The 18002-nt window shown below is 44.4% G+C and overlaps 2 protein-coding genes across 3 annotated transcripts in view; one reads left to right on the top strand and one right to left on the bottom strand.

Moving 5' to 3' along the window:
• The first annotated feature begins 3100 nt into the window (after positions 1–3100).
• LOC118688300 (fibrinogen-like protein 1) lies at positions 3101–12452 on the top strand. The gene is made up of 9 exons (XM_036385777.2): positions 3101–3240; positions 3546–3603; positions 4890–4971; positions 5689–5899; positions 6967–7126; positions 8268–8365; positions 8445–8533; positions 9938–10128; positions 11086–12452. The coding sequence occupies exons 3-9, from the start codon at positions 4900–4902 to the stop codon at positions 11273–11275; spliced, it is 1011 nt and encodes a 336-aa protein (XP_036241670.1). The 5' UTR covers positions 3101–3240; positions 3546–3603; positions 4890–4899; the 3' UTR covers positions 11276–12452.
• The window catches only part of THSD1 (thrombospondin type 1 domain containing 1), a 30503-nt gene continuing 24698 nt past the window's right edge, over positions 12198–18002 (bottom strand). For both annotated transcript variants that reach the window (XM_036385757.2, XM_036385764.2), the window contains exon 5: positions 12198–17699. In XM_036385757.2, coding sequence (XP_036241650.1) covers positions 16324–17699 — 1376 coding nt within the window. In that variant the 3' untranslated portion in view covers positions 12198–16323. The remainder of the gene's footprint in view (positions 17700–18002) is intronic.

The raw sequence follows: 18002 nt of genomic DNA, 5'->3' as shown, positions 1-18002 counted from the left end.
CTTTTCCTCTCCATGCCACCCAAGTGCCCTGCTCGCAAGTGTGATGTGCTTGTGCCATGTTCCTCAGCCCTGCCTAGGAAAAGCTCCAAAGCAGCTCCTCACTCCATGACCCTGCTCAGGATGAGACTTGGAAGATTCAAACTCCGGGGAAAAAAAAAAAAAAAAAAAAAAGCACAATGCAAGTAATTAAAAAGTGGGAGAACATGCTAAGGTTTGTGGCTGGTTCTTCTGCACTAAATATTTTGCAGCAAAATCAAAGGACATTCCAGTTCAAATGGGAGTGAATTAGGTCAGGGAAGTTGTCTGACCTGAAGTAGGTAGAAGATCATGGAATCCACATACCCCCTCTAGTCTTAATTCCCTTTGGTACAGCTATTCCTGACATGGGATTGCTGTGACCTGTGCTTGCCCTCAGGAACTTACAAAATAATTACATTTGTTGTGTCAACCCATTAGATACAGGCTGCATGCAGACTCATTAGTTAAACTGAATTAGGTATTTGCTCTTTGAATGTTATCAAAATATTCAGATCTAGCATGTTTCGTGGCTTGCCACCATTGCTGCTGCTTTGTACACAGATTTCTGTGGTTACTCCTGGCTTACCAGCCACAGACTTTTCATGCGCAAATGCCGGTTTCGGTTATTTCACAGGTTGAAACTATGGTGGCTGATGTCATCCTGGTCTTTTAATTTCAGCTTACTTTTGATGAAACCCTTTATTGTTAGATTAAAAAACAATAAATATTTGTTTCAGATCTCATATATTAGCTTTGTTTTAAAAAAGCTGGCAGCTCAGATTCCTGCAGAGATGTGCACTAGCTCAAACATCAAGGGCGTGCAGGCCCCTGGTAGGTACCTTCACACCTGCAGTGCCTGCACAGGAGCCTGGTCTGCAGTCTCTCCCAGTGAGCAGGGTGTTCATGGAAGGTGGCATGTGATAGGAAAGTATAAAAATAATGCAAATGCATAGTGCACCTGGATTCATTGCAAGTAATCTGTTTGTCTTTGAGCTGGGTCCAGACTACCCTGTATTTTCCTAGAGCACAGGTAGGCAGTCAGACTCCTGCTGTGATCCTCCTGCTGAAGATTTCCTGCTGAAATCCTCAGGTCTCTCTACCTCCTTTGGAGCCTGGAGCAGTCTGCCTCATTTCTTGCCTTTCCCCTTTAAGAGCAATCAACCAACAAGAAATTGGTCTTGGGAGAGTTTTGAGATGCCACTACTGTCTTCCAGCTGCAGTGATGTTCCTTTAGGCTCTGAAGATGTTAATATCCATCAGGTGTCATGTTCCTGTGTTCATTCCAAGCCATTTTTCCCCCATAACTGTTGGAATATCAAGAGCTACCCTAGAGCCACGCTCTTCAGTCACATTTATCCACCAGTTTGCGTGTGCTGGTATTGCATTTAATGTGTGAATAATAGTTTTTTCAGCACCTTCATACTTTTGCTGGAAGGTGGAGGACAGCAAGGTAGGAAGGTTTTTAGTTGATGAGACTGTTATTTTTTGCTGACAAGATCACTGAGTATCTTAAGAAAAGGGAATCTGATCTCCTTCCAAGAAACTAAACAGGAATTTGCATTCCAGAATATTTGTGAAGCATGCGTATTCCAGGAAAAAAACCACAACCCAGTATTTATTGTCACATTGCCTAGGGATTTCAACATCTGTGAGGAAACATTGGTGATCACACAGTGTCCACATTCTTTATGATGACTTGATTATTTTAGCTCCGAGCCAGTGGAGCAGTACCTGAAGACACTCTCCTGCTAGACCCCCCCCTTCATGTGAACTCAACCTCATGGCAACCCCTCTCTTGTGCTTCAGATATTCCTAAAGCTTTCTGTAGCCTGGGAAAACAAGTTAATCATGACACAGGTATGCAAGAACCATGTTCCAGCTGAGTAGAATTTTCACATGCAGATGTTGCTGAGGCGAACATTGATAGAGGCCTAGAGGCAGTGAGAGTGCTCCAGATGTCTTGGCTCTGAGATGTTTTGGCAGCCATTGAACAAGAGCTGGAGATTGAGTCCTGTTCCTGCAAAGCTGCAGTGACAGAGCACACATGTGAGTTTCACTGGCACTGCAGTTTCACTGCTCCCTTCTGCCCTGGGACCAGCAGAACTTAATGCTATGAGGCCTGATGCTCCTTAATCTTATGGCCCTGCACAGAGCTGCAGGCACTGACTGTACACCCACACCACAACTCCAACACTGACACCACAGCCTCAGCCCTGTCTCTGATCCCACCTGGGATCAGGAGATGCTCACAGGCCAATGAGATTTTTGGCCACCTTTTTGACAAGACCATAAATTGTTGCACAGCAGGTTGAGCACTGTCTGGATGGGTCCAGCTGAGAAAGAGTTGCTGCTGCTGGTGAAAGCCCCAGGGGATAATGTGCAGCCTCCCTGTGCTCCAGTGCATGGTACCTGCACACCCTGCTGCCAGCTGCAGTTCCTGGCCAAAGGGGCAGAAAAAAGAGCCAAGTACCCACTAGGGAGAGGAGGAAACATTTCACTCAATTTCATAGCTGTCAAAACCAGTCTTAAACTGGAGCTAGAAAACAAGCGAGAAGAAAAGCACTGCTTACATAATCCTTTGGCAGTGGAATGAATCAGGGTTCTTGTGGGAGAAGAGGAATGCAGTTTTAAAGGAATAAACAGCACATTCCTGTAGCTGGTAGTAGCTGGATAGTCCTGCTTTCTTGAAGAGCAGCACAGACATTTACTATGGGTTTATGTGCCCTGTCTTTTGTGCCCATGGTCTCTCCTCTGAAGAAAGCTCTGTAAAATGGAACATTCCTGCTGTTTTCTTTTAAATAATCTGTAATTCCTTGGCCAAAATACAAAGGGAGGCACCCATCTGTTTGGTTTTGTGTTTTTTTTCTCTTTTTCACAAATGTCCTTGTTTGTATTAACCAGCAAATCTAATCATCCAGCTCACAGGAGAGTTACACAACCCTCCTGAGATTTCAGTCTAACAGCAAGTCTTGCTTAATACTCCCACATTTGCTTCTTGCTTCAGATTTGCAGCTTCTTTGGCATTACGGCTGTGCTCTTATAAAACAGATTAAACAGCGAAAGGAATGCTGAATGGAAAAGCTGTGTTATTTCCACCTTGCAGGACTTACTGAAATGATCTTGGCTGGGTTAAAACATGAGCTGAAACTCCCACAGGGAGCATTATTCTGAGTGATTCACATAAACACTCAAAGTCAGTCTTGGTTGAGCTTCCTAGTCAAGGTAGGTAATAGTACACCAGCAGCAGAGCCCCTCTCCCCTCTCCCCTCTCCTTTAGAGAACACTGCTGATAGAAGCCTCCTGTTGTTTACTTTCACTGGGAAGCAGCAAGATGAGTACTGGGTAACAACAGAAAACTTGGGGTTTGGATAACTCTTTCACACTAGGAATTGAGAGTGCCTTTTCTGTGAAACTGCCTAGTGCTGTGAAACATTCTTCCTCTGTGCCCTTGATGTAGGTCATCTGCAGAGGAAAATCTCATCAACCCCTTGAAATGCAGCCAGGTTTATGATCACTTTCTTTTGCAGTTGACTTTTAAGGGAGATAATCTTTCCGGGAGGAGGTCTGAAGAAAGGCAAGTGACAGGTACGTGCATTTCATGTGTCTTGGTAAAGGTGTAGATGGAGCTGCTTTCTTTCTCTCTGCTCTGCACTGTCTGGTTTCCAGGAGCTGTCACTCATCCCACCCTTCCTGGTAGCTTTTTGCCATCATCCATGGGCACTATGTGGAGTCTGAATCTGACCTCAGCACCAGTGCTGCAGCCACTGACACCACTGTGGGGTGGTGTGAACAGCACCAGTGCTCCTGGGCTCACAGGGTTCCCCTGCTGCAATGTTGAACTCTTCTCTCTATGAGCTGAAAAATTGCCACAGACTGGGGCAACACCTGCATGTCATCTTTTATGGGCAATTTCTGTGGAGCTCTTCTTCCTCAGCTTGCTTTGAGCCCTGCCTGCCCATCTTGGCAGAGGGCTCCTCTGTTGCAGCAGCTTTGGTGGTTTGGAAGCAGCTCTAGCATCAGCTGCTGCAGGGATGCTGATAGAGCCATAGCTGAAACAAAGCACATCACTCAGAGCCATAGAGCTGGGGAGCCAAGTTTCTGCAGCACTTCCAGATGTGAAGCAGGGGAGTTGGGTTTAGCCTAGTTTTCAGATTTTTTTTTCTTTCTGATTTTGTTGTTTTTTTTAAAAAGCACGATGCAAGCACACTGAAAACAATTTGTACTGTTCACTCACATTCAGCTGCATGTTCCCAATGGCAGTCCCTTAGCATATTTTCTAGCTAAGATTCTTCAATCAAAACCACATCTGTGTGTTGGAGCAGATTTGCAGTAGACATCTTTTCCCCTGAAATCCAAGGAAAAACTATCTCATGTCCAGTTTGTCACATGTGTGACTTGGCCTCCAAGGTAATCCCATCCTCACAGACCACTCCAAGGATGAGGAGGGGAATGTCTACAGTCACTTAACCAGGAGGCAAATTCCTCTTAATTCCACTTTGAGAAGTTTGAACTGAATAAACTCTGTGGGATTTTGATGAAAAGTCCTCAAGGAGACATGATTGCTGAGCAACTTCCTGTGTGGACACCTGGGAGGAAATACAGAGGTTGCTGGAAAGTCACACAGAGTATTTATTTCTGTGGGGACTCAGGAGCAGACCTGAGCCTTTATCCCTGTCAGCATACTGCACTGGTGCTTTAGCTTCTCCTTAATATGCATCTTACCCTGATTTTGTGTTGCCTGTAGTTTCAAGCAACCTCCTTAATAAATCCTGCAGCATTTCCTGGGGAATTAAACATAAGTGTGAGAGGGGATTAAGTTGCGAGAGGAAGTAAAAAAGCTTCCATTACAGCCTGTCAATGCCTCTTTTCAGGTGATAAGAAATGAGTGTGATGATGCACTGGTTGCTGCTGCTCCTTCTGGTCAGCTTTGGCTCACCTGCACCCAGGTTTTCGGTGTGTATCTTTTAACTGTTTCTGTACTCTCAATGGTTCCCCATTCCCAGTCATGCAGAGATGGATGCTCTCCCACAGGAGGGATGGAGAGCTGCAAGAGCAGAGCAAAGAGGCATCTGCCTGCAGCTAAAGAATGTTGTGCTGATAATACAGGATTTTCATAGCATTAAGGGCTGTACAGCTGTCTGGGAGACTGAACTGACATTAGTAAGAATTCAAAACAACAACAAAAACAACAACAAAAATCTCTTTAAAAAATGTATTTTTGTAGCCAAAATATCAGCTCTTTTTCAGTTTTACACAAAGCTAATTCTGGAACCTTGCTGGTTTCACCCATCTGCAGTGCAAGAGCCAAGTTTTTCCCTCTCTTATCAACCTGAGCACTTTCATAGTTTGCAAACCTTTCCCTTGAGCTCATCAAGTGGGGTCAAGACAAATTATTTTCATCCAAAGTAAATTTTTTGTGCATCTGATCGTATTATGGCATGTTCCAATCAATGCCAAGGTTGTTACAGAAACCCTTTTTCCACTGGTTTCAATTCAACAGCTTGTGCTGTGCAAGATTTGGACATCTTAGGAAGGGATCACCATGAAATCATGCTGATCCACATAGGCAGTGTGACATCCTAGGGTCAAGAGGAGACAGGTACTCCTTTCTCTGTGTCTCTCCTTACCACTGACTGAATTGTGGGGGCTTTTGTTTTATTTTCTCCATAGGACAAAGATATCTGCCTCCTAGACAACAATAAATTAAGACAAAGGTTAAAACACCTTCAAGACTTGCTTTACTTATATGAATTGCAGCTGAAGGACATACTGGAGAACACTTACCACAGAACGAAAAGTGAACTGTTCTCAGGCAACAGGAGCGTGCAGCATGAGACACTTTTACCCACAACCAGTGGAAATTTGATAGTGTATGACCAAGGTACAGTTTACAGTAGTGTGCCACAATGTTTATTTCTTCCTGCAGTGTCCCATGTGTCATATTTTATGTCTGCTAAAAGTTTAAAAATTTTTAAGTGGATTGTGATTTAAAATACAGATACGTGGGAAGGAGAAGAGCTGACTGGTTGCCCTGACACTAAAAGATACCCCTTGGGGCTAGAGTCACTTATCCCAGCTGCAGGCAGCTATTACCCAGGTACAAAATGGACATCTTCAGCTGGGCTTCTTGCCTGCAGAGAGGAGCAATCACTTCTCATGTTTTCCATCAGATTTGCTTTAGGCATCTGCTTTACGAAGAGATGGGACCTGTTCTTGAAGAGCCCATATTCCCTGAGTGGCTTAGGGGAGCCCAGAGTGCCTGGCTCAGCTGCAGCTGTTTGAATGAGCCAAGTCTCCCTGTTCCTCAGCTCCCCCATTAGTTCTGTGGCACAGGAACAGGCATGCATACTTTGTCCTGTGGTTTTACTTTGAGAACATGGTCATAAATGACATCATTTCCTGTAGCCAAGATTTTAGCCTTTGGGCATTACATTGGAAGTGTGAAGCACTGAGATCCTGAAAGGCTCTCTCCTGATACTCCTGGTAGAGTTGGACACAGGAGCTTAGCCTATTATTTTACAAATATTGTTCCAATATTCTTATCAGAAGTACAGCTGAGGGTACCTTACCTTCCACATGGAAATTAGCTTCCCTGCAAATGATCTTGCTGACAGATAAAGTTTCAGTCCCAGGCTTTCATGATATAGCCCCAGGCTAAGCTGCAGCTGTCCTGAATCTCACCAAAGATTTGGGCATTATTCCCTCAGAAGGCATGGCTGTAAAGGCTTTCAAGCCTTAAAGCCCTTTGTCAGGCTGGCAGTTTGCAAACTGCTGTAGCTCCTACATTGCTGCACCATTTCCTTTGACTTTACAGGGCTTGCAGAGCTATGCACAGGCTGGCCAAGTGTCCTTGTCCCATAGAGCCTCTCAGTGACATCTCCTCCTTGTGGCACACAGCCCTTGGCTTTGCCCCCAGCCCATTTAACAGACAGGTACTGTTGTGCCCAGATTGCTCTGCAGTGTATGGCAGGAAGAGCACCACGAGTGGCTACTACCGCATCAGGCCCAGAGCAGACCGAGAGCCCTTCCTGGCATTCTGTGACATGTCCGATGGCGGGGGCTGGACCGTCATTCAGCGGCGCAGTAACGGCAGGGAGAATTTCAACAGGTGGGTGCATTGTTCTTGCATCAACAGGGCTTGCAGTCTGGCCACCAGCTCCTACCCCTGTCCTGCTACCAGGCAAACCCCCATCCTTGAGAAACAGGATGTGCAAGACTATATATTAGTGATGATAATTTAGGATTAGGACAATCTGGTGGTACCTGTTGGCAGTAGGGGGCCATTTGCAAAATGGATCTGCAACTTGGTGAGAATTTCCATGGGTTCTCTGCATTTGAATGCATATTTTATCATTATTGAAGACTGGCAAAGGCTCCAAATTGGCAGGTGTCTGCTACCAGTGCACAGACTGAGACCTGTTGAACAGATCTGTTCTGATATGAGGAATTATGTTCAGCATGTTGTAGCATTTATTATCGTATTCAGATAACTTTTAAAAATGCCAAATCAGATTGTCCTTTTCCTATGCAAAATCCCAGAGAGGTGACTTTCATACTGAAATTTTTAGGAGGAGAGATGCTCTGGTAGCACAGTTCGGAAGAAACGTCCTCATGAATGTTAATTAACTATCACAGCACACACAATTTCAGGGCATATCTAATGCCTTCTAAAGTCTATGCAGTGCATTGCAAAGCTACCTCAAGTGACTCTAAGCCAGCTTACCCAGAGAGTGGTAGCTATCCAGCCATGGTGGTTCCAGTGAAATAAAAACATCCTGAAGAGGACTAGTATGAAGGTCAGGCAGAATGAATATCCATAATAACAACATGGGAGAAGGAATAAACACAGGGTTGCTAAAACTCAAAATGATGACACACACTGAAGTATATGAGAATATCAAAGGTAATACATAGAGCCAGTGAATTATGACTTGCTGAAGAACAACATCAGGTGTTTTGCTGAAGACCAATGTGACAGCTGCTGCTTTCCCTTTCCTTTTAACTGGAAACATCAGTCTGCAAGCACTGCATGTAGCAGTTTGAAGGTTTGATCCCCATGTATGTGTGTGCACAGGCTTAGCAGGGGAAAAGGTGAGCTGTGAGTTGTATTTAGTCCTAGATGAATCGGATACTTTTAGAAAACAGTATCTAGATACAAGTGAAGTTTTAATTGTTACCATTCTCGAGTGTCACAAACTGTCTAATCCCCTCTCATGATGAAATTTATATCTATAAATTTTTCTGCGCAGGAAATGGGATGATTACAAACTGGGATTTGGGAAATTCCAGGGCAAGAATGATGAATACTGGCTGGGCAATGACCACATCTATGACCTGCTTGCTAGAGGTCCAAGTATTTTTTCTCCATAGATTTCTCTCTAATTTGCGTTAGGTATTCATCTAACATGACACAACTTTATGTTTAGGAGAGAACTCATTAAAGATTGACCTGATGGACTGGCATGGGGAAAGACGTTATGCAATCTATGAAAATTTCCAGCTTGCAAATGAGCAGGTAAGAAATGGAGAGAGTAATGATTTGCTTGCTTTGGTCTGTGAGGGTGGGGCAGTGCATACACAGCATCACACCAGTATCAGGGTTGTATCTACAGCTCTGCAAAACTTACCTGCTCTGGTTTCCTGGGCTTCCTAGTTTGTCTGACTGACAAACAGCCCTGGGATCAGGGACATAAATCTGGGACTTTTTCCTGACTACTGAGTGCCCAGGTCAGAGGGTGACAGGATCACATGTTTGTGCCCTCTTGCTAACTGTGCTGCTGAACAGAGGGCAGTTCCCTGGCCACAGGGCACAGGGATTCCCACATATATTTGCCTCTGGCCTCATGATTAAGAGTCTTCTGTGAGTGAGAAGACCCTTAGTGTCTGAACCTCTGCAACTAAGTGGAACCCTGTTCTCCTGCTTTCTAAGAGAGTGTTCTCAGACTGTCACATAAAATGCAAGTGCCAGAGCAAATCCTCTCAACTTTATTTTGAAATAAACAGGGAATTCTAATCAAAGCTTTGAAAGAGCAGTTGTAAGTTCCTATCTTGAAGAGAGGTACCTGTAGCACTATACCTACTGCTACAGACACAGAAAGCCCTGAGACAGACACCCTGTATTTTCATTATGTGCTTTCTAGCTGTAGACAGTGTCCAGCTCCGTACAGGTGCTGTTCTTTGCAGACTTGCCTTCCTGAATACCACATGTAACTAGCCCAAATAGCCAAGGATACTGCATGGACCAGTCCTAGTTCCAGCTCCATCGCCGCTCCAGAAATGTTTACATTAAACTCAGTTTGCAATTAGAGGTTTCTTATGAAAAGTTTGAACAGCTGCATTTCAATACCTTACTGCCATTTTTCATAAAGAAATGAGGCCAGTGATGACAGGAGAAAGCCCACAACACAAATGTGACCATCCATTTAATATCTAATATCTCTTCAACCTGTTAGTTGTGCACAATGGAACTATTATTCTAAATATTCCTAGCAGGACCAGATCATAGTAATCAGATGGCTTCTAGTCCTTGGAAGAGCAAAATGCCTAAGCATTTATTCTAGCTGAAGAACTGCTCTGTTTATGAAGGCAATTACTTGACACTTGGCAGTTTTTGCTAAGTTGTTCTTGATCAGCTAGAAAGAGCTTTCCATCTTGCTGTAAAGTGTATTACATGGTTGTTTAATGACAATAAACCTGGAGCCTTTTGTAGCAGCAGCAGTAATTACCAATCCCTTCTAGAAGTTTAAATCCTGCATTGATCTACACTAGGATCATTAAAGCATGGAGACAAAAGTCACCCTTGACTTCAACAGTCATGGCTTTGACAGTGAATGAAATATCCAGAGCTAATTTGGCCTCAAAACTGTGAGGAAAGGCAGAAAGAATGGATATAAAATAAATGTTTCACATATTCTTGCAGGAAAATTACAGGTTATGGTTTGGCACCTATTCTGGTAATGCTGGCGACGCTCTGTCTGGTGGGAGCAATTTTGAAGATCAGTGGTCAGCTTCTCACAGAGGGATGCAGTTCACCACATTTGATAAGGATCACGATCAGTTCCTGGCAGGCAACTGTGCATCAGAGAACAAGGGTGGCTGGTGGTTTAACAGGTATGGAAAACAGCTGATTCCTCTTGGATGTGTAGATTGTGGGTGGCTGCACAGCTGAGAGGACTTGCCTGCCTTATAGCAGCTGGAGGCTGCTGTGTGCACTTGCCACCTCTCACAGCCAAACCTAGACGTTCAGACCTACAGATCCTCAAAGGAAAACAATTTACTACTTTCATTAGAGCAAAGCAGGTAAGTTGAATTCACTTTAAGAAAATGGGTCAGAACAAATGCACAGAGGACAATGACCTGGAAGGAAAAGAGCTCAAGTTAAAATTCCTGAAAGTGCTTTGTGTTATACTCCAGTGAAGAAAACAACTGTAGCCATGGTAAGGTGAAGTGTGTACAAAGAACATTTCCCTAGAGCGGACCCTCTGTCTAAGAGCAGAGCTACCCCACAACAGTTATAAGGGTGTGTTTGCTGTTTGGGCATATGCCACACATCAATGGACAGGGACTCATGTTTAACAGCCCTGGAATCTGGGATATAACACTCTCAGATTTTCTCTGCTTTAGTACAGGATGACCCTCTTAGGCCAGATTCTCATCACATACCACTTGAAATTGGTGGAGCTAAAAAATGTATATCAACAGCAGGATTTACCTTGATGAAAAGACATCTGCATTTTTAGGTGTCAATATGGAGCTGCCTACACTTGAGCTAGAGTGTACCAAATGGCACTACACCCCTTTGTTCAGGCCATGCAGTTCTAATGCCCATAGTTCATACACCTGAAGGAGTCAACAGGCAGAATTATCTGACCAGTGTAGGTGTGTGCTTTAGGATGCTTTAGGATGACTCACATATTCCTGTGTTCCACTAAAAGCATTAACCATTTAGACCATCCCGCCCTGGTATATCTAGATATCTATTGTGTGAGAACGGTACTTCACTGCAATGATGCAGATCTTCTCATGCTAAACTGAATTCCCTTCTTGTCTTTCCTACATTGCTCCAAGGTGCCATGCTGTAAACCTCAATGGCCAATACTACAAAAGAGGGAGGTACAGTGGACCCCATGATGATGGCTTGGTTTGGTCTACATGGCACGGGATGTGGTACTCACTGAAATACTCAGCCATGAAAATCAGGGCTCCATTCTTTATCGACAGAGAGAGCGGAGATGGTGACAACAGTCAGGCCAGCTGAAACTGCTGCTTTGGAAAGAGAAAAGCACAGGCTGAAAAGAGTGGTGTAACTTGATAGCCAGTGCTCTGCTGCTGCCAATCGCCAAACCTGCACTTGATAGCTGGAGTTGCACCTGCTTCTGCTACCTGAAGCTAACAGCACGAGTTGTTTGAGCACAGCCAGACAACATTTTAATAAAAAATATATGGATCACAGTCATGGAATAACCAGAGATTTCTTTTTCAGCAGTTTTCAAGACTTTGTTGGAGAATGTTTCTTTAAAGTTCTCTGGACTTCGAAGGATCAAGCATGTCCTTTAATCAATTTATACTTTTCAAGATCTAAACATTTCTCATCTTGATTTTAACCATCAGTGTTTCAGTTATGAGAACATCAGGATAGAAAGAACAAGGGGAGGGGGAACTGGACTTCATCTGGTATGCCTTTGTTAGTGCTTTGATCTGCTTCAGGAGAATGTTTTTAAGCAACTTTCCTTGTGGTTCTAATTGCCACACTTCAGTTGCAGAGTGCTTCTGGAGTGTGTGAAACCAAACCTGTGGATTGACATGCTCCAACTGCTAATCTGCACCCAGACGAAGGCTGCTTCAAAGTAAACACCCACAACGTGGACAGTGTGAATCCCATTCCAACAGCTTCTTGCTGCAGATCCACTGCTAGAGAATACCACAAGACATTAAAGCAGACAAAGACAATCCTGCCAGCCAGTTTTAAACCCCAGATTAAAATTATGAAGATTTGACTAAAATTAAGGTGAACACAGATATTCCTAGGAGTTCCTGAAATGCAGTCATTCTCCTGTACATTCTCCAGTAATTTACCAGATGACCTTGCATTAGTGAAGAGGAATCAGAGAGTGGTTGAACCACCAGGCACACTGCTTTCATTGTCTCACTGGGTGAAATGAAAGAGCAACACAAATGAGTGAAAGAAATGGAATACTGAAAATTTATTTTCTACAGCTGTTAAATAACAACAATTAAAAATGAACAGCAGAATCAGCTTGATGCAAATAATTTAACTACCATGCTGTAGAATAAACCTGCTTCCTTTTTTTCTGATTTATAATAATTTTTAAACTGGTATTTCTTTTCCATTTACTTGCTTTTATATCCATACATACTGTAATTTAAATACATATCGACAAAGAGTGAAATACAACCATCTGAGTAGGACTTAATACTTTTTATCTGGTTTTCAACAATAGGAATGTGAACAGAAATCTGGATCAAAATCTTGGAAAGCTCATAATATGAGAAATGTATTCTTTCAGTGTTGGCTCTGGTGCTTTTTCACCTGTTGTCTTGGGTAGTTGAAAGAGTCTGCAAGGCAAGTTTAATTTTCATGGCTCAAGCTGTCCTGGAGACCATGCAGAGGCATGAGGTGAAGGTTGAGTTTAAAACTTGGCTTGGCTCCTCTGCTTCCTAGACATCCCAGTGACTGCAAGCATGAACATCCCAGTGTAATGGGCAGCACTCCAGGGAGCTGTGCTGCTAGAGCCTGTGCCCTTGGCTAGACTGCCCCCCTGCCCTCTTCTCAAGCATGCTCATGTGGGATGAAATTTTCACCAACATGTCTGAAATGAGATTGCCCTTGTGAAGAAAGGGCTGCAAAAAGGCAGCACTTATCCTTTCCCTTCTGATCACTGCTTCTGTATTGTGATACGGTAAAATCTCAGTGCAAGATTGTAACTGCATGTTGGGACGTAAGGAATGACTTTGCACACATTAAAACTGTGTGGCCTCTGAGGAGTGCTGAGGGCAGAAAGGATAATTTTTGTTGTTTTGAAGACACAGAGAAATGTGAGTGAAATAAGTTCATGCCTTCTGGCAGTTGATGCTCAATCCCATCCTTCAGCAGAGAGCTAAGGAAGTAGGGCAAAGACTGTGGAAACTACAGCATTTAGGGGACAGCATTTGTGGTCTGGCAGTTCATTAAGCATCTGGTAACCTATCTGATAATGGATTATCAAGCTGGAGATGAAGTCAGCAGGGCTTAATCAGACAACTAGCACCCAGTCCAGTTCCCCAGTGAGTGAGCAATGAGCGATGCAAAGTCCAGACTATGGAGCCTGTTTCCCTGTGTGTCAGTATGGAGGGGCAGGCATTAGAGCTGGACTGCCTTCATCCAACATCAGTGTCAGGGTGTTTCTCCTGTCTCTGAGAGAGAAAGGGAGGCCAAGGCACGACAAGCTGGGAGGGAAGGGGCTTGCCCTGCTGCCTTTGATGTAAAATGTACGTAAGTACATCTAATGCATAACACAGCCCAACACTGGGACAACTCTGCAGAAAGCAGCATCTGATTTAGAGCAACGTTGCCCCTTCTCTGCCCTCCTGTGGCAAAGGAAACCCCCTCTGAGATGCAAGGGTCACAGGGCTTTGCACAGGAGCCTGCAAATCCCACAGCACACCTCAGGAAGCATTTCAGAACCACCTTTAATCTTAATAAACAGGGTAGAATGGCACTAGCTGAGTACTTAGGGGATCTGAGGGCTAGCGCCAAGCTGTGATCCCTCCCGCTGAAGCCTAGGGGAATGCTTGCTGAATGTTGCTCCACTGCACATCTGATCTCCCATTTCTCCAGGGTCTCTCTCCCATGCTGAGAGGCTCAACAAAGCTTAAACAGATACTGTAGCCCTGCAGCTCCAATGATGATGGATCACTGCTTCAGGGAGAAGGTACTTCACACCACAGACCTTACCTTAGTACAGGCAGGGTAAGTAACCTGAGCAGCAATTGTTTCAGAGGCGCGATTTCCAGCTCACTAAAGTCAATTTAAAGGCTCATTACATTTGATTGCCTTTGGATAACTCTTCAAGTGTGAACATGTTTTTAGATGCTTTAAACAGCTTTTCAAGCTGACAGTTCATGGGAATGCATCACTGGTACCAACACCACGCTGGGCCAAGGGCTGAACATCAGCATCTTGGCATGGCTCCCGGGAAAGAGGGAGCTCACATCACCCATCGAGTCAGATCCCTCACTCCAGCAGCAGCTGCAAAGCATTACCCATCAGGAAGGCCATTCAAACAGCCAGATTTGACTCTGGTGGCCAAATGCTGAGGCTTGCTCCTCCTATGTTGTCACAGCAAGTAACACCGTGCGCCTGTCAAGCTACCTGTGCCAGCTTTGGACACTGCAGCAGGGTGCCATCGCTTACACACAGCAAAGCTGCTCTTCCTTTAATGTTGCTGTTGGTTTTGGGGGGAACAGGGCTGGGGTGGAAGAAGTGTGGGATTGGGAAATCTCTCTGCTCAGAAAGCCAGTTTTGAGAAAGATAGCAGCCTACTTCATGACAATGGAGCACAGGCTAATTTTGTTTTCACACCCACAAGGCAGGTTAAAGGGCATGCAGGGTTAGGCTCCTTAGGGGAGAGTTGATTTCAGTCTAATAGTCCACTGCCTAAACCTTTCTTCTCTTACACCAACCTCCATGGGAAGCATCTCCTCTTTTCTTGTTTCTGCCCACTAGCATTCCCCTGGTCTTGGCAAAGTCCCCAGAGAGACGGTTATCCTAACAAATGGCAAGAAAAGTCTTAGTCATCCAGAAAGGCCTGAGCTCTGCTTCTGCTTTTAACTGGAGTTCCCACCCAAATCTGAATACTTACAGCAAAATCTAATGGCAAATTTGTGATGTCTGGTTTTAAAACACAACAAAAAAGCCCATCATGTTTTTTGTACTTCACTGTTACTGCTCTCTACAATTCTCTGAAAGGAGGTTGTAGCAAGGTGGGAGTTAGTTGGCGCCTTCTCCCAGGTAAAAAATGACAGGATCAGAGGAAATGGCCTCAAGTTGTGCCAGGGGAGATTTAGATTTGATATGAGGGAAAATTTCTTCACTAAAAGAGTGGTCAGGCATGGGAAGAGGTATCCCAGGGAAGCAGTGGAATCACTGTCCTTGGAGGTGTTCAAAAGGTGTGTGGATGTGGCAGTTAAGGGGTATGGTTTAGTGGTGAACATAGTGGTGTTATGTTAATGGTTGGACTTAATTATTTTAGAGGTCTTTCCAATGTAAATGATTCTATAAGATTCCCTGTGAATCACCAGATATTGTCAAGCCATTTTAATTTTTTGTTCCCAGAACAGGTATTAATCAAATAATCTTGTTGTTTTCTGGTTTTGTTCATAATTTATTTTGAGCTTGCCATAGTAGTATTATTGTCAATGTGTTTACATTTAAAAATTTTAATAAAGGAAAGGATGACTATGGAAAGGATTTATAATTCAACAGTTCTCTCACTGCTTTTGACAGGTAACATGCTGGGGTAACATTTCTGTGAGGACTAAAATCTGATCACCTGTTTTCTTTGCCCTCCCTGTAGCATGCCTTTTGTACTAATTTCCTGCAAATATTTGTACATTGTTTTCTTGATATAAACATTGACAGTAAGAAAATATCAAAGTCTTGAATGATGAAAATGTCTCCTCAATTTTAAATTCACTCAAATATTCAGCATCAATTGTTTGCACTTTCATGCAACCAGCTAAAACACCCCCCACCATATGAGTTATTTGAGCAACACCTACAAATCAACAAAGTTCACTGATGACTATCAGAAAAATGATGAAAACTGCCCACAGATTGAGCTTTGTGCTTTCTAGATGGGAAATGCTTTCTAGATGGGAAATGATTCAGTAATCAGGGCAGATGGTTGAGGGTGCTGGACAGTGGATACTTCAGTATCTCACAGTCTACCAGTACACAGTGGACAAGGTGGGAAATGTCAGCGGCACTCTTCATGTATGATGCACAAAACATGATGCTTTACACAATAAAATCTATTGGCTATTCCTGAGCCACACCCTAACTAACGTGTTCCTTCCCAGGGTACTTTGTGTGTCTTGTACCCACATACATACAAAAAATAATTATATGAAAGCACTTTTCAGTAATTAGAAAGGAATATGTTCCCACAAGCCAGACCTGGGGCATTACTCCCTGCTGCTGTGTGTAGAGGTAACATGACTCCTGCTCTTTCTTTCACCAGAAGCCAAGTGATCCTGCAGATCCTCTCCCACGCACGCCACTCCTGCAGGGCTGCGATGAGTCACTCAGATCACCAGCTTCTCAATGCTCAGAGTGCTTGTTTCATCTTCTTCATTTGAGCCAAAATACCCAGGGAGGTCGATCATCTGCTGCTCCGCCTCCGTTAAGCCAAAAGTGGAATTGTCATAAAAGGCAAACTCAGGGTCCAGGGGGAAGCTCTGGCACTTGTCCCTTCGATACTGGGAAGGGCTGACGCTTTGGCCTCTCTGGGAATTATCTTTGCCATTTGGGCCGGTTTCTTTCCGCCACACACCTTTGGAGTTAGGTGAAGGGCCCCTCTTACTTCGGCTGGGCTCAGGCTTCTCAGCTGCCCTCTCCTGACCAGCAGGCTGGTGATCCGTGATCAGGTCCAGCTTCCTCACCGGGGGACCTGCCCTGTGGTGGGGCTTTGTGCCATGGCCCTGTGGTTCACACCCCAGCACAGTGCCGTGGGGCTGATCCAGCTTTTCAGAAGCTGGATTAGCGTTTCTTGATTTTGGCCGTGTCCTGTCCTCCAGACCATGGTCCCATGTCCTGGTCCTGGAGTTGTAGAGAGGAGTCTGTCGGGGTGTGAGAGTGGACATGCTTCTCTCTCTGAAAGGCCTGGCCTTTTTAGTTTCATGGAAACTGGCTGTTCTTCTGAACTGCGAGTTTCTGTGACAGCCCCTCTCAGGCAAGTCCGCTCTGTTATCCTGGTGCTTGAAATGACCTCTTCTTACCAAGGTTTGGGTAGGGCTTATTGCAGGATTGGCCTGTGAGAATGGAAAATCCAGCCTAGGGTGAGAACCTTCTCCCAGGAACTTGGGCTGACTGGCTGGCTGGTCCAGGAATGGAGATTTGATCCGAAATTTGTTTGCCGCTGCCTCCTCTTGGTTTTCCCCGCTCAGGGGAAGCATGGTGGTGGCACCAAGAACCGTGTCCGTGAGAGGATTCTGAGAGACATGGTACACCTTAGTGGTCTCTGTCAGGCCTTTCTTCTTCATCTCTTTCAGCTGCTGCTGTGCCAGGCGGTAGCTGAAAATTGGAGGGATTATTTTTTGGGCATTTGGCTGAAAGTTTTCACTTCCAGAGGCATCATCTTCTTGGGCAAATTGGAGGCTTCGCCTGTAGGTTAGGGGAATGTTAACAGGAGCATCCCCTCCTTCAGCAAAGCTGTCACGTTGCTTGTTGCCTTGGCAAATGTTCTCCTCATCTGAGTTTTTCCGGAAGCCGGGGGAATGGACGGAGTTTCGTCGGACAGCAGTGCTGCACTTCTGAGCTCTGCAGAGCTTCCTCCAGAGGGTGATAAGAACAGTGGCAAAGATGATGAACAAGCACAGCGAGATACCTGTGATGGTAACTATATTATTTGCTTTCTGGTCCTCTCCTGGCTGAACAGAAGGTGGGGTGGGAGGCTGGAGAGCTGTAAGAAAGAGCACACACATCTGTCAGAGAGTTGCACTGGCAGCAGCATTTTGGTATTTGAGGATGGATACTTCACTACCAAGGAAAAGAAGTCATTAATACAGTACAGGAAGTTGTCTGCCATTAAAATTTGTTCATTGGAGATGATTTACTACTTGATGACTTCAAACTGGCATGAACATCTACTTACTTTAAACCAAGACTGCCACAGACCTTTTAAATGTAATAGTTATTTTTTCCTGTTCTGCTATTTCCATAAGGTATTACTGAATACCTGGAAAATGGCGGAACTCTGCCTTTC

This window comes from Molothrus ater, chromosome 2 (genome assembly GCF_012460135.2).
Source record: "Molothrus ater isolate BHLD 08-10-18 breed brown headed cowbird chromosome 2, BPBGC_Mater_1.1, whole genome shotgun sequence".
Classification (NCBI taxonomy): Eukaryota; Metazoa; Chordata; class Aves; order Passeriformes; family Icteridae; genus Molothrus; species Molothrus ater.
The sequence above is the reverse complement of the archived record's forward strand: the minus strand, read 5'-3'. Positions and strand labels throughout refer to the sequence as shown.